The 26,413-nt window shown below is 49.6% G+C and overlaps 1 protein-coding gene across 3 annotated transcripts in view; it reads right to left on the bottom strand.

Annotated features, from left to right (window-relative positions):
- Positions 1 to 26,413, bottom strand: part of DPP9 (dipeptidyl peptidase 9) — a 199,699-nt gene that overhangs the window by 128,017 nt on the left and 45,269 nt on the right. For all 3 annotated transcript variants that reach the window (XM_029614573.1, XM_029614571.1, XM_029614572.1), the window contains exons 5-7: positions 7,750 to 7,923; positions 7,251 to 7,419; positions 7,062 to 7,175 (exon numbers count right to left, since the gene is read on the bottom strand). In XM_029614573.1, the coding sequence (XP_029470433.1) occupies positions 7,062 to 7,175; positions 7,251 to 7,419; positions 7,750 to 7,923 (457 nt within the window). The remainder of the gene's footprint in view (positions 1 to 7,061; positions 7,176 to 7,250; positions 7,420 to 7,749; positions 7,924 to 26,413) is intronic.

The following is a 26,413-nucleotide window of genomic DNA, read 5'->3' on the forward strand; positions in this document are numbered from 1 at the left end:
CATCCGGTAGGATGGGTGTCCTAGATGAAGGAAAGCATGGCTTACCCTTGAATCACTCACTCCCGGGGATGTCCCCCGAGATTTCCATGAGTAACGGCAGCCGTGGGTGGGATGCTGAGTCCATCTGTCTACACTAAGGAAAACGAAATTATTGGGTAAGTAATTTCTCCATTTCCTAGCATGTAGCAGATGGACTCAGGACCAATGGGATGTATAAAAGCTACTCCCGAACCGGGTGGGAGACTGCCTGTGACCCACTTAGTACTGCCCTTGCAAATGATGTGTCCTCCCTATCCTGAACATCCAGGCGGTAAAACCTGGAGAAGGTGTGGATGGAGGACCATGTCACCGCCCTGCAGATCGCCGCCGGGTGACAGCATCTTGGTTTCCGCCCAGGACACTGCCTGGGCTCTTGTAGACTGGGCCTTGACTTGTAAAGGCGGTGGCTTGCCTGCTTCCACTTAGGCCGCCTGATGACTTCTTTGATCCAGCGGGCTATGGTTGCTCGCGAGGCCGCTTCCCCCTGCTTCTTCCTGCTGTGGAGAACGAATAGATAGACTGTCTTTCGTACAGATTCCGACCTTTCCAGGAATCGGACTAGGAGTCTGCCGATGTTGAGATGGCGTAGACTTCGAGCCTCTTCTGAATTCTTATGCTCATCTGGTGATGATAGCGAGATGGTTTGGTTGAGATGGAAGTGGGACACCACTTTGAGGAGGAACGACAGAACTGTGCGTAACTGGATGGTTCTAGGGGTGAGTCTGAGGAATGACTCTCGGCAGGACAGTGCTTGTACCTCGGATATACGACGGGCTGAACAGACTGCCAGCAGGAAGGCTGTCTTCAATGTTAATAGTCGGAGAGACAGGCCGCGGAGAGGTCAGAAGGAGGCTCCTGCTAGAAAATCTAGGACCAGGTTAAGGTTCCAAAGAGGCACCGGCCACTTTAGGGGTGGTCAGATGTGCTTGACTTTCAGGAAGGGGAGACATCCGGGTGAGAGGCTATGCTGCCATCTCGCTCTTGATTCCGTAGCATGACAAGGCCGCCACCTGTACCTTGATGGAGGGACAATCCCTTCTGTAGTCCCCTCTGTAGGAATTCCAAAATCGCAGGAATTTTGACTGAGTGTGGTATGATGTCGTGGTCCTCGCACCAGGATTTGAATACTCTCCAAATCCTCATGTATGTTAGGGATGTGGAGAACTTGCGTGCTCAGAGTAGGGTGTCAATTACTGCCCCCAAGTATCCTCTCCTCCTTAGGCGAGTCCTCTCAATGGCCAGACCTTAAGAGAGAATCAAGCTGGATCCTCGTGGAGGATTGGTCCCTGTTGGAGCAGGTCTCTGTGTGGAGGTAGTGTCAGGGGGTTCCCTGCCAGCAGTCTTCGCATGTCTGCATACCACAGTCTTCTTGGCCAGTCCAGGGCCACTAGAAGTACTGGACCCCTGTGGTGTTCTATCTTGTGGATGATCGCGCTCAATAAGGGTCACGGCGGGAAGGCGTATAACAGAGTCTCCTGTGGCCAGGTCTATACCAGAGCATCGATTCCCTGGGACTGGGGTTCCCGCCTGCGACTGAAGAAACTGGGTACCTGGGCGTTGGACCGGTTCGCCAGGAGGTCCATGGTTGGTTTTCTCCAACAGTTTACTATCAATTGGAATGCTGTGGTTGACAATTTCCATTCTCCTGGATCTAGACATTTTCTGCTGAGGTAGTCCGCTGCGACACTGTCTTTCCCGGCAATGTGGACAGCCGAGATCTCTTGAAGATTCACTTCCGCCCATGACATTAGGGGGTCTATTTCCAGAGACAACTGTTGGCTTCTGTTTCCTCCCTGACGGTTGATGTAGGCCACTGTTGTGGCGTTGTCCGACATTACTCTGACCGCTTTGCCTCGGAGTCTGAGACGGAACCTTAGGCAGGCTAGTCTGACTGCCGGGCTTCTAGGCGATTGATATTCCATCCCGACTCTCCTTTGTTCCATTGCCCTTGGGCGGTTAGCTCCTGGCAGTGTGCTCCCCATCCTCATAGGCTGGCATCCATGGTGAGTAGGATCCAGGTTGGGGAGGATAGTCTCGTTCCCTTGCTCAGATGGGCTTCTTGTAGCCACCATCGTAGTTGGGCCCAAACACTGTCCGGGAGCGGAAGCCATACAGTGTAGTTCTAGGACAGTGGATTCCATCGTGATAGTAGTGAACGTTGTAGGGGTCTCATGTGAGCCCGTGCCCATGGGACTACTTCCAGAGTGGATGCCATGAGGCAGAGGACTTGTAGGAAATCCCATGCTGTGGGGCGAAATTCACTCAACAGGGTTCGTAACTGGGTCATCAATTTTGATCTTCTTGTTGGTGTCAGGATGACCTTGTCTTGTTTGGTGTCGAACCGGACTCCCAAGTATTCTAGTGATTGGGAAGACTGCAAGCAGCTCTTGTTTGTGTTGACCACCCACCCGAGGCTCTCCAGTAGAGTTTTGACTCTGTTGGTAGCCTGGTGGCTTTCCTCTGGGGATTTTGCTCTGATCAGCCAATCGTCTAGATAAGGGTGCACGCGGATTCCTTCCTTCCTCAGTGTTGCTGCCACCACCACCATGATCTTGGTGAACGTCCGGGGTGCAGTGGCTAACCCGAAAGGTAGTGCCTGGAAGTGGTAGAGACTGTCCAGGATCGAGAAGCGTAGAAAACGCTGATGCTCTTGATGGATCGGAATGTGTAGGTAGGCTTCCGACAGATCCAGGGAGGTAAGGAACTCTCCCAGTTGTATCGCCCTTATTACCGAGCATAGGGTTTCCATGCGGAAGCGAGGAATCTTCAGGTGACGATTGACCGCCTTGAGGTCCAGGATAGGTCTGAACGTTCCTTTCTTCTTGGGAACGATAAAATAGATGGAATAATGGCCAGTATTTATTTGTTGTGGAGTTATAGGCGATATAGCCTTTAAGGCTAGTAATCTGGTCAGTGTAGCTTCCACTGCCATTCTCTTGGAAGGGTCATGGCAGGGAGATTCCACAAATTGTCCGGAGGGAGGTGGTGGAAATCCAGGTAATATCCCTCTCGAATGATGGATAGGACCCACTTGTCTGAAGTTATCTCGACCCATCTTTGGTAGAATAGGGCCAGTCTGCCCCCTATGGCTTCTTCCTTTGGATGATCTTCATTGTGGGGTGCGGCTGGGCCCAAGCTGGCTCCCCTTTTATGTGCTTGCTCCGAAAGGACTGGCTCCAGCCTGTGGGGCAGCCCGCTTGATATGAGCTTCTATATGGGTTGAAGCGCTGTGATCCTCTGCCCCTGGAGGTCTGGGGGAAGGATCGCTGGTTTCTCTTATTCCTGTCCTCCGGTAGCTGCGGCAGTGGGGACTCGCCCCACTTGTTGGCTAGTTTCTCTAGTTCGCTTCCGAACAGGAGTGTTCCCTTGAAAAGTGTTCCCTTGAAAAGCATCCTTGTGATTCTCGTTTTGGAGGATGCGTCAGCTGACCAGTTTCGGAGCCAGATTTGTCTTCTGGCTGCCACGGCGGATGAGACTCCTCTAGTTGCTGTGCGTACCAGATCCAAAGCGGCGTCCGCGAGGAACGATACGGCTGGTTCCAGGGCTTCCCAAGGAGTGTTGTTCCTGGTCTGTGCTAAGCAGGCGCGTGTCACCACAGCACAGCAGGCCGCGATCTGTAAAGACATAGCAGAGATGTCAAAGGACTGTTTGAGGATAGATTCCAGACGTCTGTCTTGAGCATCTTTGAGTGCTCCTCCTCCCTTCACTGGGATAGTAGTGCACTTCGAGACTGCGCAGACCATGGCATCCACTTTCGGACATGCCAGGAGATCTTTGGCGGCAAGGTCCAGAGGGCACATGGCTGCCAGAGCCCAGCCCCCTTTGAACGTGGTTTCTGAGGCATCCCTTTCCAGGTCAATTAGTTGCTGAACGGCTTGAAATAGTGGGAAATGGCGGGAGGTCTGACAAAGTTCCTCCAAAAGTGGGTTCCCCTGAGGCATTTGTGCCTGGAATGGCAAGCTCTTTTAAGCTGTGTGTGACCAGGTCTGGAAGTTCGTCCTTGGTGAAGAAGCGTCTCATGGTTCGATGGGGTTCTGTCCCCGGAGGGAGTTTCCTTTCCTCCAGGGATTCTGACTCCTCATCTGAGATGTCTGTGTCCCCGAAGGTGGGGCTTCTGGGCGGTGGGATCACTTCCCTGGGCATAGAGGGTCCTGGCATGTTGAGGTCCTCTACTGGGGCCTGTGACTGCATTGTAGGAGGCCCCGGTTGCATGTGGACAAAGGTATGCAGACCTCAAGAATTCCACCCAGGAGATAGAGACTGGGTCTAGACTAGGGGGCGCCGTGTCCCTGGGGAGCTCCGTTTGATAGGGAGGTCCCGCTGTGTGATGCTAGGTCCGGCGTACCGCTCGAGAGGCTGGGGTCCGGTACTGGCTGGGGAGGGCCATGAGTTGTGTCCCCTAGGGCCTCTTCACACTTTATGCGCACAGGGCCATGGCCTCCTCATGCTGTGCAGCACTAATGGGGCATGCTGGGCAAAGACCCTGAGCTTTGAGCTTATTTTCAGGCGGTGCCATGGTTTGTGCGCGTACAATACAGTTGTGCGCTCTGGTGTGCGTCGAAGATACGCGCCTAGGTTTGGTGCTCACGTGCAGAGCGATGTGCGCGTAGTTGTGCGCACGGGTCGAAATCATGCCCAGCACAGTGAGCGCGTGGCTATGCGCTTCGCTTGTGCGCCCAGCACTTATGCGTGCGCCGTTGTGCGCACAAGGGATTTGTGCGCACTGCTTGCCTCTCTGCGCACGGATCGAGATGGCAGACAGAGCAGCGAACAGGGCCAAAATGGTGACGGCGACCACGCGGACAATATGGCGACCACCTCGGAGGGTCTCCACGTGGGAGGACCCTCGGATCTGACCGGGGTCTAGCCCTGCTAAGGCAGATCAACCCGGTGGCACTGGTCCCGGCTGGCGATCTATGCGTCTCCTCGAGCTTCGGAGACGGAGACTTTTAAATAGATTTCTACCTTACCTTGTCTTGGCGCTTCCCGGTTTCGTTCCGGGCGGTCTCTGGCTGCGGGGGGAGAGGAAAAATACCTTCACCGCCACGCTCAAGGTTGCACCCGCTGCCTCTCAGCCTCACCCGATGTCGGGGGCTAGGTCCCCGCCGAGGGTCGGCCACCGGTCCGAGGCTTACCTCAGAGGGATCGCGGAAATCACCTCGGGAATCTCGACTGGGGGAGGGACCCAACGGGTGTCACCGCAGGGGAGCGGGGCTAGTCTGAAGAGGTAAGATTTCTTCTTAATTTGGATTTCTTTGGTAAAATTTACTCTAACGCTGTGCTAGTGTGCAGAGAGTCCCTAACAGCTATGGAGACGGAAAATACTGAAGAGCTGCACTTCCTGCAGGGGTATATGTACTAGGGCTGACATCAGATTGAAATCTGATCCGTCTCCAACTGCTATCAGGAGTACACTATACCCATTGGTCCTGAGTCCATCTGCTACATGCTAGGAAACTCACATTTTGCAGTTCGAACCCAAGCTTCTAAATGTAGGATCACTATTTGTTCGTTCGTTTCTTTCTTTGACTCACAAAAGCAAGGATTTCCCCACGCATAACCACCTTCGCAGTTTCCCAAAGAAGTTGCGGTGTTTTCCCATGGGCTTGGTTATGAAAAATTCCTCCCATTTGTTTTCCAAGAAGGATTGGAATTCCACATCTGTACTTAGAAAACTCGGGAATCTCCAAGAGTAAGATTTTTCTTGACCTGCGAAAGGGAAAAGCTTGACCCAAATGGGGCCATGGTCAGATATCACTTGTTGGCCAATACCTGCCTGTTTAATTGTGAAAAAGGAGGATTAGAGACCAGAATGTAATCTATGCGTGAGAGGGTTGCATGAGCTCTCGAAACATGAGTGTAATCCCTTTCGTCCGGATGGAGGGTAATTGTATACCCTACTAACCTCATATTTATTTCTCTTCCTGGGTTTCCTTGAAACAAGGCAGGCCATTTCCTCCCCTCCTCCAGCTCCCTTTCGGGCCGAAACAGTAAAAGTCGCGGGAGAGCAGGCGAACACCCGCTCTCCCGGCATGCGCACAGGTCACTCTCCTATGCGCGCGATTCTGTATTCAAATGAGAGCCTGCGGCAAAAAGAGGCACTAGGGACACTAGTGTGTCCCTAGCGCCTCTTTTTGGACAGGAGCGGCAGCTGTCAGCAGGTTTGACAGCAGACGCTCAATTTTGCCGGCGTCTGTTCTCAAATCCGCTGACAGCCACGGGTTCGGAAACTGGACGCTGGCAAAATTGAGCGTCCGGTTTTCAACCCGTGAGCCGATTTCAAATTTTTATTTTTTTTTTAAACTTTCGGGGCCTCCGACTTAATATCGCCATGATATTAAGTCAGAGGGTGCACAGAAAAGCAGCTTTTACTGCTTTTCTGTGCACTTTCCCAGTGCCCAGAGAAATTAACGCCTACCTTTGGGTAGGCGCTAATTTCTGAAAGTAAAATGTGCGCCTTCGCTGCACATTTTGCTTTCTGAATCGTACGGGAAATTCTAATAGGGCCATCGACATGCATTTGCAAGTTGCGGGCGCTATTAGGTTCGGGGGGTTGGACGCGCGTTTTCGACGCGCTATTACCCCTTACTGAATAAGGGGTAAAGCTAGCGCGTCGAAAACGCACATTCAATTGCAGGTTAACAGTACGCTCCGCCGGAGCGCACTTTACTGTATCGGCCTTTCTGTAAGCAAAAATTCTAGTGTCACTGTATTCACTTCACAGAGCCAAGAAGCCCTTATAACTGATGCTATAAAATCCAGAGCCTTAAAAAGAAAGACCATGGAATTCTTTGATGATAAATAAAAATCTTACAAGGCCACAAACGTCACCACTGAACAATACCTAAATATTCATTAAAAAATGTATTAGACACTTTATTGCAACAAAGCTCCTACCCTAGCAGGAGAGGTCCCTACATGAGGAAATTTTATGCACCTGGGACCTGCTTTTGCATCCAAAGAACAACATATCAATAAGGTAAGACTGGCTTGTTTGGCTAGTGAACAGATGGGGCACAAACCTTCTGTAGAGGCAGTGGGACACCACCAGTACCCTGTGAAGCGATCAAACTCTTCCTGGATTACAAAGGTGGCAACGCCTGCAGATCTGGGATCCTCCGTCACACTGTCTAAACCTGCGAGAGTAGCAGAGTGTTAGTGTGCAAGGTACTATAGTGGGGGTGGGGGAGCAGTTAGTGGACAGGACTTACCTTTGTGGCAGTAGGTCAGGCGTCTCTCCTCTCCAGTCTCAATGTTTGCTACCCACAGATCATTATTATTGATAAAGGAGATAAAGACAGGATCAGCAGGACAGATCTTAGGATCCATGCGAGGGCCAGAACAATCTGTCTTGATTTCCACAGGTTTCATGGGGGACATCTGAGAATAAATAAAATGGAGAGCCCACAACTAAGAAACAAAACGTGAAAAGTTTAAATTCCAAGCCTCAGCTGTCAGGCTGACATCATAAAGGGCGCAGAACAGCTGTGCTGTAACATCAGTCTAAGTAAAATCTTAAACTCGCGGGTTTAAATCTTGACCTAGTCAATTACTTTTTATCCTTCTGAGACTGTTAAAAATGAACAGATGCAATGGGACGATCATACTTAACCTGTTTCTTAAAGCAGTTAAAGCTTTTGGCACATGGGACACCAAGCCAGCATGTCACTATTATACAAATCATAATTCTTCCACAAACTGGTCGCTCACCATGAAACCATTCCTGCCACCATCTCGGCAGTAGAAAAGGCTGTTGCTGGCCTGGAAGAGGAAAAGGCCACTCTCACTGTGGAAATCATATGAGGTGATGCCAAAGACGCCCAGCCGCTTGCGTTCTCTGAGGAGCTCTTCTTCTCTGGAGTACATGCCATGATGAGGGGTTGCCTGTTTAGAAAGGCCAGAGTATGGCAGGCAATGAGCAGACTTGACAGGAACGGTGCACATAAGTTAAATCACTTGGGCTATAAGACCACCCCTAATGAATTCTCCAGCTTTGGGATTCATGTATTCAAACCCATTTGGATGGGCAGGGTTTCGTCCAACATCCTGGAAGCTTACCCCTGCATGTAAAGGGCCTTGGGACAATGTTGCTAATAAATTTCCAAGCCTGCAGGAGATTTTGTCCAATGCACCAGACTCCTCTCACCCTGTTTAGGCAGAAAACCCTTGGCTAAACCCCTGGCTACATGTTCTGCTAACAGTAGCAATCCAGCCAGAACAAAAGAAAGGAAAATCAACACCTACTTTAGCAGGAAACAGAAACAAAATTATACTCTGTCACATCACAGAAGTAGGAGACTGTTATAGAGGGCACAATAAGGCATGTTCTCTGCCACCATCACCGCGCTACTCTGACTTCATAATGAGCATATCAAGAGATGTGAATAAGATTTCAGGACGAACATAGTGAATTGTTATGTAACATCATATATACACCATTCTTTGGAAGAAATTTCCCCAGGACAATATCATTAGAAGAACGCAGGGCACAAGAAATATTTGTGATTTTTCAGTTTCTGTGGCTATGCACTGGAGAAATGACTTATTTCGTTTTCCTTAGTGTAGACAGATGGACTCAGGACCAATGGGTATTGGGCTCTTCTGCTAGCAGATGGGAGACGGAGTCAGATTTCAAAGCTGACGACACTCTACATATACCAGTGCAGGAAGCATAGCTTTTCAATATTCTCCTTTAAAAGCCATTGTGGATATATGTTCGCTTAAATAACTTGATTAAACTTGTTTGAACTCGAATTGGTTCAACTGAATTTTTTTTTTATTTTGTTTTTTTTTTAAAACTGGAGACCACCAGTGCACTCAATCAATCAACGTCGACACCAGACAAACTGTAGGCGTCTTGAACTAGAGGTAGGCCATGGCTTACCCGTATTAGCTTAGTCTCGAGGTTATTATCCGAAGTTCTCGTTTTCTGGGGCAGCCATGGGTGGGAAGCTGAGTCCATCTGTCTACACTAAGGAAAACGAAATTATCAGGTAAGTAATTTCTCCATTTCCTAACGTGTAGCCAGATGGACTCAGGACCAATGGGATGTACAAAAGTTACTCCCAAACAGAGTGGAAGGCTGCCCATGGCCCACTTAGTACTGCCCTTGTGAAGGCTGTGTCCAAAGAAACAGATCGGAAATTGATCCAATATTGCAGTAGCAACCAAAGAAGAAGGATCAATAGACACCAGGAAATCTTTATTGAGCACCATACATAAATAAATTATATAAAATTATATACAATAAAAATTAAAAAATAAAGAATGAATAAAAACAAACTTAAGACAGACATGCATCATTCAATCATGATTATACTTTTTTTTTATATATTATGTGCGATTATTAAGTGTTCCCATATTGAACATGCTTAAGTAATGTGCAGTCTATCTAAACCATTGGTGCAATCTATGGTATCAGAAAATTCAGTGCAACAGATTTTTACCTATTCATTCTAATGCTGATAGTTAGTCTCCATGTGTCTGGTAAGCTTCGTCAGTGTGCTGAAAGACCAGACATAATTAACATAAGACACATTCCACTGAATGTGTATAGAAACAAAGTAACAAGTCTTTTAAACTAAATGGCAATGTATAGTCTGTATATAATTTCATATAATTTATGTATGGTGTATATGTTTTTAAATGTTTTTATTTGTATTTCTAAGTATTTATATGTTTTCACAAATGTTTTATCTCTGCTAGCCCCTGAAGCAGCTCTACGAGCGAAACTCGGCCTGAATCAGGCTTTTATTCCGTTCTGTGCTCAATAAAGATTTCCTGGTGTCTATTGATCCTTGCGAAGGCTGTGTCCTCCCTGGCCTGAACATCCAGACGGTAGAACCTGGAAAAGGTGTGTATGGAGGACCACGTCGCCGCCCGACAGATCTCGGCAGGCGACAGAAGCTTGGTTTCCGCCCAGGAGACTGCCTGGGCCCTCGTAGAATGAGCCTTAACCTATAGAGGTAAGGGTTTTCCTGCCTCTGTGTAGGCTGCCTTGATAACTTCTTTGATCCAGCGGGCTATGGTCGCTCGCGATGCCGCTTCCCCTTGTTTCTTCCCGCTGTGAAGGATGAACAGATGGTCCATTTTGCGCACAGGTTCAAATCTTTCCAGGTATCGGACCAGGGTCTGCCGACATTCAGATGGCGAAGAAGGCGTGAGTCTTCCGAGTCCTTATGTCCATCTGGAGATGGTAGCGAGATGGTTTGGTTCATGTGAAACTGGGAACCCACTTTCGGTAAGAAGGAAGGGTCAGTGCACAGTTGTATAGTTCCAGGCATGAACCTAAGGAATGGTTCCCGAGAGGATAGTGCCTGAAGTTCAGATATGCAATGAGCTGAAAATTTTGCCACCAAGAATGCTGTGTTTAAGGTTAAGAGGCGCAGTGACAGACCGCGTGTTGGTCTGAAGGAAGCCCCTGCTAGGAAGTTTAGTACTAGATTGAGATTCCATAGAGCAGCGGTTCTCAACCGGTGTGTCGTGGCTCCCAGTATTCTACTGCCCCGCTTGTGTTTCCCTTCTCCCTAAAGAAGAGTGGAGAGATCTGTGTGCCACTGCCGGAAGCCAGGCCAGCGGGGCCGAAGAATCGGCCAAAGAATGGAGAGATGCTGCGCACCACCAGTGGAGGCCAGGCTGGCGGGGGCAGAAGAGTAGAGAGATCTGCCGGCGGACCGAAGAATGGTGAGACACTGCGCACCGCCACCGGCAGCTGAAGAGTGTAGAGATCTGTGCGCCGCCGCCAGTGAAGCCGAAGAATGGAGAGATGCTGCGTACCACCGCCGGAGGCCAGGCCGCCGGCTGAAGAGTGGAGACCCTTGTGCGCCGCCACCAAGGCCGAAGAATGGAGAGACGCTACACGCCTCACCAGTGGCTGAAGAGTGGAGAGATCTGTGCACCGTCGCCGGAGGCCAGGCCAGTGGGGCCGAAGAGTGGAGAGACCATGTGCAGCGCTGGAGGCCAGGCAGGCGGCAGCTGGAGAGACACTGCATGCCACCAGAGGTCAGGCTAGCGGCGGCTGATAAGCGGTGGCCAGGCTTATTGGGTCAAACAATGAGAAGAGGCTGTGTGAGTGTGGTAGAATGGGTGCATGAGTGGCACCTTTGTGTGTATGGTAGAATGGGTGCCTGGGTGCGTGAGTGCAGAGGTGTGTGTGTGTGTGTGAGTGATAGAATGGGTGCCTCGGTGTGTGTGTGGTACAATGGGTGCATAAGTGGCAGTGTATGTGTGGTTGTAAGTGAGAGTATGTGTGAGCTTGTATGTAAGTGACAGAGCATGTGTGTGATAGAGAGAGACTGGTCAGGAAGGTGACTGGTGTGTGTGTGTGAGAGAGACTGCTCAGGGAGGTGATTGGTGTGTGTGTGAGAAAGACAGAGACTGGTCAGGGAGGTGACTGGTGTGTGTGTGTGTGTGTGTGTGGGAGAGAGACAGAGACTGGTCAGGGAGGTGACTGGTGTGTGTGTGGGGAGAGACAGAGACTGGTCAGGGAGGTGACTGGTGTGTGTGTGTGTGTGAGAGAGAGACAAAGACTGGTCAGGGAGGTGACTGGGGTATGTGTGTGTGAGAGAGAGAGAAAAAGACTGGTCAGGGAGGTGACTGGTGTGTGTGTGTGTGAGAGAGAGAGAGAGACAAAGACTGGTCAGGGAGGTGACTGGTGTGTGTGTGTGTGAGAGAGAGAGAGAGACAGAGACAGGTCAGGGAGGTGACTGGTGTGTGTGTGTGTGTGTGTGAGAGAGAGAGACAAAGACTGGTCAGGGAGGTGACTGGTGTGTGTGTGTGTGTGTGTGAGAGAGACAAAGACTGGTCAGGGAGGTGACTGGGGGGTGTGTGTGTGTGTGTGTGAGAGAGAGAGAGAGAGAGAGAGACAAAGACTGGTCAGGGAGGTGACTTGTGTGTGTGGGAGAGAGACAGAGACTGGTCAGGGAGGTGACTGGTGTGTGTGTGTGGGAGAGACAGACTGGTCAGGGAGTTGACTGGTGTGTGTGGGAGAGAGACAGAGACTGGTCAGGGAGGTGACTGGTGTGTGTGGGAGAGAGACAGAGACTGGTCAGGGAGGTGACTGGTGTGTGTGGGAGAGAGACAGAGACTGGTCAGGGAGGTGACTGGTGTGTGTGTGTGGGAGAGACAGACTGGTCAGGGAGGTGACTGGTGTGTGTGTGTGTGTGTGTGTGTGTGTGGGAGAGAGACAGAGACTGGTCAGGGAGTTGACTGGTGTGTGTGGGAGACAGAGACTGGTCAGGGAGTTGACTGGTGTGTGTGTGTGGGAGAGACAGACTGGTCAGGGAGTTGACTGGTGTGTGTGGGAGAGAGACAGACTGGTCAGGGAGGTGACTGGTGTGTGTGAGAGAGAGAGAGAGACTGGTCAGGGAGGTGACTGGTGTGTGTGAGAGAGAGAGAGACTGGTCAGGGAGGTGACTGGTGTGTGTGAGAGAGAGAGAGACTGGTCAGGGAGGTGACTGGTGTGTGTGTGGGAGAGACACAGAGGTCAGGGAGGTGACTGGTGTGTGTGTGGGAGAGACACAGAGACTGGTTACTTAGGTGACATGTGTGTGTGTGTGTGTGTGGGAGAGACAGAGGTCAGGGAGGTGACTGGTGTGTGTGGGAGAGAGACAGAGACTGGTCAGGGAGGTGACTGGTGTGTGTGGGAGAGATACAAACTCGTCAGGGAGGTGACTGGTGTGTGTGTGTGAGAGAGAGAGAGAGGGAGAGAGACTGGTCAGGGAGGTGACTGGTGTGTGTGTGTGTGAGAGAGAGACAAAGACTGGTCAGGGAGGTGACTGGTGTGTTTGTGTGGGAGAGACAGACTGGTCAGGGAGGTGACTGTGTGTGCGTGTGTGCGGGAGACAGAGACTGGTCAGGGAGGTGACTGGTGTGTGTGTGGGAGAGAGACAGAGACTGGTCAGGAAGTTGACTGGTGTGTGTGGGAGACAGAGACTGGTCAGGGAGGTGACTGGTGTGTGTGTGAGTGAGAGAGAGAGAGACTGGTCAGGGAGGTGACTGGTGTGTGTGTGTGTGTGTGTGTGGGAGAGACAGACTGGTCAGGGAGGTGACTGGTGTGTGTGTGTGGGAGAGACAGACTGGTCAGGGAGGTGACTGGTGTGTGTGGAGAGAGACAGACTGGTCAGGGAGGTAACTGGTGTGTGTGGGAGAGAGATAAACTCGTCAGGGAGGTGACTGTTGTGTGTGTGTGAGAGAGAGAGACAGAGACTGGTCACTTAGGTGACTGGTGTGTGTGTGTGTGTGTGTGTGTGGGAGAGACAGAGGTCAGGGAGGTGACTGGTGTGTGTGGGAGAGAGACAGAGACTGGTCAGGGAGGTGACTGGTGTGTGTGTGGGGGGAAGACAGACTGTCAGGGAGGTGACTGGTGTGTGTGTGGGGGGAAGACAGAGACTGTCAGGGAGGTGACTGGTGTGTGTGTGGGGGGGAAGACAGAGACTGTCAGGGAGGTGACTGGTGTGTGTGTGGGGGGAAGACTGTCAGGGAGGTGACTGGTGTGTGTGTGTGGGGGGGGAAGACAGAGACTGTCAGGGAGGTGACTGGTTTGTGTGTGTGTGGGGAAGAAGAGACTGGTCAGGGAGGTGACTGGTGTGTGTGGGAGAGAGACAAACTCGTCAGGGAGGTGACTGGTGTGTGTGAGAGAGACAGAGACTGGTCACTTAGGTGACTTGTGTGTGTGTGTGTGTGTGTGTGTGTATGTAGGAGAGACAGAGGTCAGGGAGGTGACTGGTGTGTGTGGGAGAGAGACAGACTGGTCAGGGAGGTGACTGGTGTGTGTGTGTGGGAGAGAGACAGAAACTGGTCAGGGAGGTGACTGGTGTGTGTGTGGGAGAGAGACAGAAACTGGTCAGGGAGGTGATTGGTGTGTGTGGGGGGGAGAGAGACAGAAACTGGTCAGGGAGGTGACTGGTGTGTGTGTGTGTGTGTGTGTGTGTGGGAGAGAGACAGAAACTGGTCAGGGAGGTGACTGGTGCGTGCATGTGTGGGAGAGAGACAGAGACTGGTCAGGGAGGTGCGTGTGTGTGTGGGAGAGACAGAGACTGGTCAGGGGTGTTCGTGTGTGTGTGTGGGAGAGAGAGACAGAGACTGGTCAGGGAGGTGACTGGTGCGTGCGCGCGTGGGAGAGAGAGACAGAGACTGGTCAGGGAGGTGACTGGTGCGTGCGCGCGTGGGAGAGCGAGACAGAGACTGGTCAGGGGTGTGCGTGTGTGTGTGTGGGAGAACGAGACAGAGACTGGTCAGGGGTGTGCGTGTGTGTGTGTGGGAGAGCGAGACAGAGACTGGTCAGGGGTGTGTGTGTGTGGGAGAGCGAGACAGAGACTGGTCAGGGGTGTGTGTGTGTGTGGGAGAGCGAGACAGAGACTGGTCAGGGGTGTGTGTGTGTGTGGGAGAGCGAGACAGAGACTGGTCAGGGGTGTGTGTGTGTGTGGGAGAGCGAGACAGAGACTGGTCAGGGGTGTGTGTGTGTGTGGGAGAGCGAGACAGAGACTGGTCAGGGGGGTGTGTGTGTGTGGGAGAGCGAGACAGAGACTGGTCAGGGGTGTGTGTGTGTGTGGGAGAGCGAGACAGAGACTGGTCAGGGGTGTGTGTGTGTGTGGGAGAGCGAGACAGAGACTGGTCAGGGGTGTGTGTGTGTGGGAGAGAGAGACAGAGACTGGTCAGGTGTGCGTGTGTGTGTAAGAAATACTAGTTAGGAAGGTTACTGGTCTGTGTGAACCAGAGACTGGTTGTGACTAGTTATGGGTCCTAAGGAAGAGGACTGAGAGGACAGATCTTCAGCAGCCACTGCTGCTTCTGGTGAGTGCTATTGGCTTGCAAGGGAAAGGAGAAGGAGAGTTACTTGAGAGGGTAAGTAAAAGCGGCTTTTTAAGTTTATTTTTCTTGATTGACTGCCATTTTATTTATTGGGTACTATGTGATGTATCTGCTGTTTTGAAATATTTTATTGATATTTGGACAATTTGTAATAATTTTTATGAGTTTAATTGTTGGATATTATTCTGTTCATCAGTTGTTTGTAACATTTATTAGTATAGTTTTACAACTATTTCTAAACGGGTATCTATCTATAGCAGCTTGGCTTTCTCTGTTTTCCTAATAGGATGTCTATTAGTGTTTAGGGCCTGGTTAAATATTTGTAGTGGTAAATTACTATCTTTTCTTAAGGAGGGTATTGTGCCTGCCAGTAAAGAGAGTTTGTTTTGCTTTTACTGAGATGTCATCAGATCCAGAATATCTTTTTTTGTATGGTGAGTTGTAAGGATAATGCCCTAGGATCTGCTCTGCACCCATTGTTGGGGGTCCAGGGGGTTCCTGAGGATGCAGAGTGTGATGGTCACATGTTCAGTGTGTCACGCATGTGAGCACCACCTGTCAGGTGTGTCCCGGCCGAAAAACGTTGAGAACCACTACCATAGAGGCACCAGCCGCTTTAGGGGTGGTCGGAGTTGTTTAACCCCTTTCAGGAAGCAGGACACATCTGGATGAGTTGATAGTCTGAAGCAGGCCAGTGCGGCAACCTGGACTTTGAGGGAGTTGAGTGACAACCCCTTCATCCCTTCCTGCAAGAATTCCAGGATCATGGGAATTTTGGCTGGAAAGTACCGCAGGAGAATAACCCTTGCGACTTAGGCGGTGCCGTTCAAAAGCCATGCCGCTAGACAAAAGCGATCGACTTCTTCCAAACAAACAGGTCCCTGAAGTAGATCTGGGATCTCTGGAAACTGCAACGGACCTGCCACTGCTAGACTGAGAAGGTCCGCAAACCAAGGGCGTCTCAGCCATCCCAGTGCTACTAAAATTACTCGCGCTGGATGACGCTCTATCCGCCAAAGTACTCTGACGATCAATGGCTAAGGCGGGAATATGTACAGAAGAACGTCGATGGGCCAGGGTAGAACCAGGGCATCTACCCCTTCCACTCCTGTCTCTCGTCAACAAGCGTAGAACCTCGGAGCCTTGGTGTTCCGAAACGTTGCCATGAGATCTATGCTGGGTCTGCCCCAAGCTACACATATGCGTTGAAAAGCGTCGTCTGCCAATTCCCATTCTCCAGGATCGAGATGGTGCCGGCTGAGGAAATCCGCTTGCACGTTTGTCCACGCCTGCAATGTGAGATGCCGCGATGCTAACTAAATGTTGTTCCGCCCAGCTGATCAACTGTCTCACTTCCAAGGCCACTGGGTGGCTCCTGGTTCCTCCTTGGCAGTTGATGTACGCCACCATGGTCACATTGTCCGACAACGCCCGGACTGCTCTCCCTTGTAGAAGAGAGCAAAAAGCTTGTAACGCTAACCGTTCTGCCAGAGTCTCCAACCGATTGATTGACCACAGAGACTCCTCGGGAGACCACAGGCCCTGTACCAATCTCCTCTGGCACACTGCTCCCCAGCTGGAGAGACTGGCATCCGTGGTGACTACCGTCCATTTGGGCACCTCCAGAGGAACCCCATGGGATAGATTGTCTGTCACCAGCCACCACGCTAGACTGTCCTGTGCCGCTTCAGTTAGTGGCAGAGGTAGAAGGAACAGTTCTGACACAGGGTTCCAACGGGGTAGTAATGCGTACTGCAAGGGCCGCATATGAGCAAAAGCCCAGTGTACCAGCTCTAATGTTGAAGTCATGGACCCGAGAACCTGTAGATAATCTCGGACCCTGGAAGTACTCTTGAGCAACAAGCCTCTCACCTGGCCTTGTAACTTGGAGATGCGCTCCGTGGTAAGAAAAACTCGTCCCTGCTGAGTGTTGAAAAGAGCTCCCAAATACTCCAAGGACTGAGAGGGTATGAGCCTGCTCTTGGAGAGGTTGACCACCCAGCCCAGTGACTGAAGAAGCTGAAGTACCCTGTGAATCGCGTCCCTGGCCAGAGAGACTGATTTTGCCTGAATCAGCCAGTCGTCCAGATAGGGATGGACTAGAAGACCTTCCCTCCGGAGATAAGCTGCTACCACCACCAAAACTTTGGTGAACATCCTGGGCGCGGAAGCCAGCCCGAAGGGTAAAGCCCGAAACTGGAAATGCTGGCCCAACACGCAGAACCGAAGAAACCTCTGGTGGTCTGGACAGATGCCTATGTAAGATCCAGCGACGCTAGAAATTCTCCCTTTCTTACCGAAGCAATGACCAACCGTAGACTCTCCATGCGAAAGCGAGGAACCTTTAGAGATTTGTTCACGTTCTTGAGGTCTAGAATGGGACAAAAAGCACCTTCTTTCTTTGGCACCACGAAGTAAATGAGTAGCAACCCTTTCTTTGTGGCTCTGGAGGAACTGGGACGAAGGCTCGTAACTGCAGAAGCCGCTGCAACGTCTCCCGCACCGCTGCTCTTTGTCGCATACCCGCAGGGGGAGACGAGAAACCGATCTCGGGGCCGCCGTGCAAAAATCCAAAGCGTAGCCTTGTTTTATCACGGACAGCACCCACTGATCTGTAGTCACCTTGGCCCACTCCTCAAAAAACAGGGACAGTCTACCCCCTACCACCGGCACCGAGGAGTGGACCGGCGCCCCTTCATTGAGAAGACTTGGACCCTGGGGAAGGCTGAGCCGAACCAGGTCTGCTGAATCTTCGGCCCCTAAACGGCTGGGACCAAGCCTGCTGCTTCACAGGAGCAGAACAAAAGGAAGAGGAGGGCGCCTTAGTTGGCTGTTACCACCGATTCCCTCTGCATCTGGCCCGAGACGAAAAAGAACGCCTTGAATGAGGTCTGTCCTCCGGTAAACGATGCACCTTATTATCTCCCAGGGATTGAATCATATCTTCCAAGATCTTTCCAAAAAGCAGCTTACCCTTAAAGAGCAAAGAGCCCAGTTGAGCCTCAGAGGACACGTCCGCTGACCAATTTCATAAACACAAGAGCCTCCGGGCGGAGACCACAAATACCATGGACCTGGATGACGTCCGCAAGAGGTCGTGGAAGGCATCAGCGGAGTAAGCCACTGAGGATTCCAAACGGTTCGCTAGGGCCGCTTCCTCATCAGAGAAGCCCACATTGGCTTGTAATTGCTGTACCCAGCGGAGCCCCGCTCTCATAGCAAAATTACTGCATATTGCCGCCCAAACTCCCATGGCAGAGACCTCAAAAATCCTTTTGAGCTGCACCTCCAACTTTCTGTCCTGTAGGTCCTTGAGCGCAGTCGCTCCTGTGATGAGAATCATGGCTTTCTTGGTGACAGCAGATACAGCTGCATCTACCTTAGAGACCCGCAGCACAGAGGATACAGCTTATCCATGGCCTTACTGACTTTTAATCCAAGATCCGGAATATCCCATTCCCGGAACAACAAATCCATAGCCGAGAAATGGAAAGGAAAAACTGTTGCAGGACCCCTCAGGCCCAACAACACAGGATCCATCTTACCGAGTTTGGATTCCTCAGGAGGGCTGTCTATACCCAGCTCAGTCAGGATAGCTGGAATAAGCAGTGCCAATTCCTCCTTACAAAAAAGGTGTACCACCTTAGGGTCATCACCCTCCACAGCCTGAGAGCCTCTCTCCGCCTGTTGCGGGTCCGGATCATCCGCCCCATGCGGGATCTGGGGTTAGGAATCCGGATCCCCGGATCTGTGTCCAGCGCAGAAGAATCCGTAACTCCCTGCGGACCCCTAGTGTGGAGGGGACGCTTAGGTTTGACTGGCCCTGCACCCTTATGAGCTTTTGCGGGCTTGGGAGCCCGGGACTTAGGCCCTAGAGAATCAAGCTTACCCCTTCCTGCAGCTTCCCTGCTTTCCTTGCTTTAAACGCTTTATGTTAAAAAATAATGAAGGAGGACAGAGGAGGTATCAGAAGACCCCTCAGGACTGACCTCCGAGCCAGGAGAAGCAGGCTGTAATGAATCCCTGGCGTCAGGGAGCCTCGGCTTAGGAGAATGCTCAGAGGAAAAGACCCCTCCCCTATGGCTGCCTGAGTAGCAGAGCGGAACAACTGTAAAATGGCCTCTGTTCCCGTGCTTAATTGAAAAGGATCTTGTGCAGTCTGAGCAGCCCCTGCTGCCAGAGGAGACTCGCGGTGCCCTGTTTTTTTTGCACTTTTCTTGCTTAAGAACATAAGAACATGCCATACTGGGTCAGCCCAAGGGTCCATCAAGCCCAGTATCCTGTTTCCAACAGTGGCCAATCCAGACCATAAGAACCTGGCAAGTACCCAAAAACTAACCACGTTACTGTTGCTAGTAATAGCAGTGGCTATTTTCTAAGTCAACTTAATTAATAGCAGGTAATGGACTTCTCCTTCAAGAACTTATCCAATCCTTTTTTAAACACAGCTATATTAACTGCACTAACCACATCCTCTAGCAACAAATTTCAGAGTTTAACTGTGCGTTGAGTGAAAAAGAACTTTCTCCAATTAGTTTTAAATGTGCCACATGTACCTTCATGGAGTGTCCTCTAGTCTATTATCTGAAAGAGTAAATAACCGATTCACATCTACCTGTTCTAGACCTCTCATGATTTTAAACACCTCTATCATATCCCCCCCTCAGCCGTCTCTTCTCCAAGCTGATAGGGTCCTAACCTCTTTAGTCTTTCCTCATAGGGGAGCTGTTCCATTCCCCTTATCATTTTGGTAGCCCATCTCTGTACCTTCTCCATCGCAATTATATCTTTTTTGAGATTCGGCGACCAGAATTGTATACAGTATTCAAGGTGCGGTCTCACCATGGAGTGATATAGAGGCATTATGACATTTTCCGTTTTATTCACCATTCCTTTTCTAATAATTCCCAACATTCTGTTCGCTTTTTTGACTGCCATAGCACACTGAACCCATGATTTCAACGTGTTATCCACTATGACGCCTAGATCTCTTTCTTGGGTAGTAACCTAATATGGAACCCAACATTGTGTAACTATAGCATAGGTTATTTTTCCCTATATGCATCACCATGCACTTATCCACATTAAATTTCATCTGCCATTTCAATGCCCAATTTTCCAGTCTCACAAAGTCTCCCTGCAGTTTATCACAATCAGCTTGTGATTTAACTACTCTGAACAATTTTGTATCATCTGTAAATTTGATTACCTCACTCGTCGTATTTCTTTCCAGATCATTTATAAATATATTGAAAAGTAAGGGTCCCAATACAGATCCCTGAGACACTCCCCTGCCCACTCCCTTCCACTGAGAAAATTGTCCATTTAATCCTACTCTCTGTTTCCTGTCTTTTAGCCAGTTTGTAATTAACGAAAGGACATCGCCACCTATCCCATGACTTTTTACTTTTTCTAGAAGCCTCTCATGAGGAACTTTGTCAAACGCCTTCTGATAATCCAAGTACACTACATCTACCAGTTCACCTTTATCCACATGTTTATTAACTCATTCAAAAAAGTGAAGCAGATTTGTGAGGCAAGACTTGCCTTGGGTAAAGCCATGGTGACTTTGTTCCATTAAACCATGTCTTTCTATTCTGTGATTTTGATATTTAGAACACTTTCCACTATTTTTCCTGGCACTGAAGTCAGGCTAACCGGTCTATAGTTTGCCGGATCACCCCTGGAGCCCTTTTTAAATATTTGGGTTACATTAGCTATCCTCCAGTCTTCAGGTACAATGGATGATTTTAATGACAAGTTACAAATTTTTACTAATAGGTCTGAAATGTCATTTTTTAGTTCCTTCAGAACTCTGGGGTGTATACTATCCGGTCCATGTGATTTACTACTCTTCAGTTTGTCAATCAGGCCTACCACATCTTCTAGGTTCACCGTGATTTGGTTCAATCCATCTGAATCATTACCCATGAAAACCTTCTCCAGTACAGGTACCTCCACAACATCCTCTTCCGTAAACACCGAAGCAAAGAAATAAGGCCATCGCAGAAAGATTAAATTATCTTCTCTAAGTCCAACTGACTCCCTCACAGGCTTTCTGCTTCGGATATATTTCAAAAAGATTTTACTGTGAGTTTCTGCCTCTACGGCCAACTTCTTTTCAAATTCTCTCTTAGCCTGTCTTATCAATGTCTTGCATTTAACTTGCCAACTCTTATGCATTATCCTATTTTCTTCTGTTGGATCCTTCTTCCAATTTTTGAATGAAGATCTTTTGGAATACATCTGGACTGTGCTTCTAGGATGGTTTTTTTTTTGTTTAGTTTTTTTTTTTTTTTTTTTTTTTTAACAATGACCACGGCTCTTGCACACTTTTTACCTTTGCAGCTGCTCCTTTCAGTTTTTTCCTAACTATTTTACTCGTTTTATCAAAGTTTCCTTTTTGAAAGTTTAGCACGAGAGCCATGGATTTGCTTACCATCCCCCTTCCAGCCATTAATTCAAATTTGATTATATTATGATCACTATTGCAAAGCGGCCCCACCACCTTTATCTCTCTCACCAAATCCTGTGCTCCACTGAGAATTAGATCTAAAATTGCTCCCTCTTGTCGATTCCTGAACCAATTGCTCCATAAAAATGTCATTTATTCCATCCAGGAACTTTATATCTCTAGCATGTACAGATGATACATTTACCCGTCAATATTGGGGTAACTGAAGTCTCCCATTATTACCGCACTACCAATTTGGTTAGCTCCCCTAATTTCTCTTAGCATTTCACTGTCAGTCTCACCATCTTGACCAGGTGGGCGGTAGTATACTCCTATCACTATAGTCTTCCCCGATACACAAGGGATTTCGACCCATAAAGATTCAATTGTGCATTTAGTCTCATGCAGGATGTTTATCCTGTTGGACTCTATGCCATCCCGGACATAAAGCACCACACCACCTCCCGGGTGCTCCTCTCTGTCATTGTGATATAATTTGTACCCCAGTATAACACTGTTCCATTGGTTGTCCTCTTTCCACCATGTCTCTGAGATGCCAATTAAGTCTATGTCATCATTCACTGCTATACATTCTAATTCTCCCATCTTACTTCTTAGACTTCTGGCATTAGCATACAAACATTTCAAAGTTTGTTTTTTGTTTGTATTTTCATTCTGCTTTTTAATTGATAGGGATACGTTAGAATTTTTTTTAGCTCAGGTGAGTGTTTAGTTACAGGCACTTGGACTACTTTTCTTATCATTGGAACCTCACTGTCGGGATGCCCTAATTCTAATGCATCATTAGTATCCTTTGAAGATACCTCTCTCCGAACCATGACTGCTGAGCGACTGTCGGCTTTCCCCTTTGTTCTAGTTTCAAGCTGCTCTCTCTCCTTTTTAAAGGTTAGCGCCAGCAGTCTGGTTCCACCCTGGTTAAGGTGGAGCCCATCCCTTCGGAAGAGACTCCCCCTTCCCCAAAAGGTTCCCCAGTTCATAACAAAACTGAATCCCTCTTCCTTGCACCATCGTCTCATCCACGCATTGAGACTCCGGAGCTCTGCCTGCCTCTGGTGACCTGCGCGTGGAACAGGGAGCATTTCAGAGAATACTACCCTGGAGGTTCTGGATTTAAGCTTTCTACGTAAGAGCCTAAATTTGGCTTCCAGAACCTCCCTCCCACATTTTCCTATGTCGTTGGTGCCCTCATGTACCACGACAGCCGGCTCCTCCCCAGCACTGTCTAAAATCCTATCTAGGTGACGCGTGAGGTCCGCCATCTTTTCCTGCACTGGAGGATCCCTCTTCCCCCGGTAAACATTCTGGAGCACAAGCCCTCACGTGAGAGCCACATGCGCGACCCACGGCCGACCGCAGCATCGGAAGAGCCAGCAAGGAACCACAATTCACACACACAAAAAAAAAAAAAAATCTAATTTAAGGCCCCCCCCCCCCCCCCCCGGGAGCAAAAAACATAGCAACCTCCCCCCCCTCCCTGCGATGAGAGAAAGAAGGGGAAAGACAGCCCGACCAAACCGAAAGTAAAAAACTTTTTTTTTTTTTCTTTTTAAATCGAGACTTGCCTAAAGTGGTCCAGGGTGCTGATCTGCCTGGGTGGAGTGAGCCGGGCTCACCGGTATCGCATCCATGCTGCCCAAGATTAGAAATAGGGTCCTCAACCCTCGTTGGCAGCTGCCTGAAACCAGCAAGGGATGGCCCTCTCAGAGCCTGCCAACCCTCTGGGAGGCTGACCACAGGAAAACACCCTTAAAAAAAAAAAAAAAAAAAAAAAAAAAAAAAGAGAATCTCCTAAATCCAACCAGAAAATAAAAACTATCAGCTAATCTGACTATCCCCAAAATTAAGATCCTGAGCAGGCTGTAGGTTTTGCACTTCCACCATCTGCTTGGAGACAGAGTAATACTGCCGGACTGTAGGTGGCACTCTCCTATATAAGGCAGAGTTTTGTTTTAAAAACATCTCTATCTCCATCTGTTAGAAGGGGGGGGGGGGCAAAACCCAGCAGTCTGGACTGATCCGGGTACGTACAGGGAATGGGAATCGTTGTTCGCTTCGAGACTGCACAGACCATAGCATCCACTTTCGGGAAACATAGGCGTTCCTTGGCCACGGGTTCCAGAGGATATAGGGCTTCCAGGGCCCGCCCCCTTTGAAGCTGGCCTCCGGGGCATTCCATTCCAGGTCAATCAGTTCCTGGATGGCTTCCATCATAGGAAAGTAGCATGAGGCCTTATGAAGGGACACCAAGATGGGGGGTCTTCTTTGGTTCCGCCATAGGGTCAGTGCCTAGATTGCCCAGCGTCTTCAGAGTCTGAGAAACAAGAGCTGGTAATTCGTCCTTGTGGAAGAATCGAAGCATGGTTCTATATAGCTCCATCCCTGGAGGGATTTCTCCTTCTTCCAGGGAGTCACTCTCTTCATCTGAGGTATCTGGATCCCTATTAGGGAAGTTCTTGGTTAGGCGAGGCATGTCTCGAGGAACCCGAGTGGTGCTGGGAGGATCTTGTGCTTCCGGCAGGGGTTGAGCCTGCTGCACAGCAGGGGCTAGTTGCGCCTGAACGAAGGTTTGCAGCCCTTTAAAAAATTCCACCCAGGAGAAAGTCTCTGGATCCATTTTGATCCCAGGAGGAGTTAGAGTAGGGACCCCAGAGGTGTCTTCCTGTGGGGGGCCAGAGTCGGAGATACATAGGTCCGGGGTACAATTGACAGTGGTTCCAGACCCCTCTCCTGGCTGTAGGGGACCAGGCTTTGGTTCCCCTTGGGCTTCTTCACACTGCCAGCACAGGAAGGACTCCAATTCAGATTGCGCAGCTCTTATGTGGCAGGCTGTGCAAAGGAAGTGTCCCTTGGCCTTCTTGGATGGCAGTGCCATTGTTTGTGCGCATGGAAAACCTCAAACAAGACTGTGCGTGTAGCTATGCGCACGGATGCGCTTAGTTGAGTGCGCCGGATGTGCTCAGTTTATGCGTACGGGCTGTGAAAGTTGTGCACATGTCTCAGTTATGTGCACCGCTGCGCACACAGCTCTGCATGTGTCTCTATGGCTGACCGGCCTGCCTCACACGTACCGCCGGTCGAGGAGGGGATAAGGCGCCGCCGACCACGCTCGCAAAATGGCACCCCCCCCGAGGGTCTCCACGTGTGTGGACCCTTGCACCAGATCGGGGCCTAGCCCAACTAGAGCTGCTCAACTCTATCGGTGTCCCTTTAAATCTCGCCGGAAGAAACGCTCGGTACGGCTATTCGAGCTCTGGAGACCGGAGACTTACCGTATTTTCCGGCGTATAAGACGACTGGGCATATAAGACAACCCCCCCTTTTTATACACATTTTTAAGAAAAAAAATAATTTTACACTCAAACAGGAGCAACCCTATCTATGAAAGGGCAACACTACAAATACTGTATATCAGGCCCTAAAAACCAATACACCTCTTATTAGGAAAACAGAACTAGCAAGCAGCTAGAGATCCTCACACAGAAATAATTGTAAAACTATACTAATAACAGAATAAATGTTTCAAAACAGCTATGAACAGAACAACATCCAATAATTAAAAACTCATAAAAACTATTAAACATTCTCCAAACACCAATAAAATATTTCAAAAAAGCAGACATCACATAATATTAAATAATTAAAATGGCAGTCAATCAAGAAAAATAAACTTAAAAAGCCACCTTTACTTACCCCCTCCAGCAGCTCTCCTATTCCTCTTCCTCTTCCTTAGAGCCCATGTCTCTCACACACACATCATACCAGTCATGTCCCCATGACCAGTTTCTGTCTCTCACACACCAATCATTTCCCAAACAGTCTTTGACACACACACCAGACACCTTCCTGAACAGTTTCTCTCATGCCATACACACACACAGGCTTCCCACTCCCGTGTTCTGCTTACCGTACAAATACGGGCTTCTCACTCTCATAATCACTTTCTCTGTCTCACACACACACACACACACACCAGTCTCTCTCTCATTTCCATGCTCGCTCTCCACGTGCACAGGCTTCTCATTCCCTGAATCATATTCTTTCTCTCACATTCAAACACACCAGTCTCTCTCTCACACACCCCGTCACCTTATCAACCAGTCTCTCTCTCATGCACGCACACACACACAGCCCTCCCACTCCCATGCTCTCTCTCACATAATTAGGCTTCTTACTCCCATGCTCTCTCTCACATAATCAGGCTTCTTACTCCCATGCTCTCTCACATAATCAGGCTTCTTACTCCCATGCTCTCTCACATACCCAGATTTCTCACTTCCATGCTTTTTCTCTCTCTCACACTCACATACACAGCAGTCATCTCTCTGAGCAGTCACTTTCATTGTCTCTCACATATACACACACATGAGCTCTCTGACCAGTTTCTCTCAATCACACACATGCTCTCAATCAAATGCATTCTCTCACTTACACACAGGCTGGCTGGCTGCTTCTCTCTCTCTCTCACTCACTTCCTCTCCCCTCCCCCCGAGCACAAATGGTAGGTGCTGCAGCCTCCTCCTCCAGCCCCCGCAGGCCAAGAAAGAAGAATCCCATCGGCCGCAGGAGGCTCACGCTGCTATCTCCTTTCCCTATTATCAGCTGCTTCGATTGCTCGGGGGCCAATGCTGCTGTCGCCGCTGCTATTTTTTCATGCGGCACGGCTCTTTCTCCTTCCCGCACACCGCGTATCACTTCCTGTTCCGGGTCGGGGGGCGGGGGGGGCGGGAAGAAGAAAAGGCCAGCCGCGGATGCCACAGCTTTTTTTTTTTTTTTGCACCGCTGCCGTTCCCGCTGGGTTTGAACATGCTGATAGCCCAGCGGCAACAGCAGCAGGGAAGGAAGAGCAGCGGGAGCACATGACAACCTGCCGGTGCTTGGCGACACACCGGTGAGAAGCGCTGCCCTATAACAGAATGCTGGGAATTATTAGAAAAGGAATGATGAATAAAACGGAAAATGTCATAATGCCTCTGTATCGCTCCATGGTGAGACCGCACCTTGAATACTGTGTACAATTCTGGTCGCCGCATCTCAAAAAAGATATAATTGCGATGGAGAAGGTACAGAGAAGGGCTACCAAAATGATAA

Source organism: Rhinatrema bivittatum, chromosome 8 (genome assembly GCF_901001135.1).
Source record: "Rhinatrema bivittatum chromosome 8, aRhiBiv1.1, whole genome shotgun sequence".
NCBI classification, from domain to species: Eukaryota; Metazoa; Chordata; class Amphibia; order Gymnophiona; family Rhinatrematidae; genus Rhinatrema; species Rhinatrema bivittatum.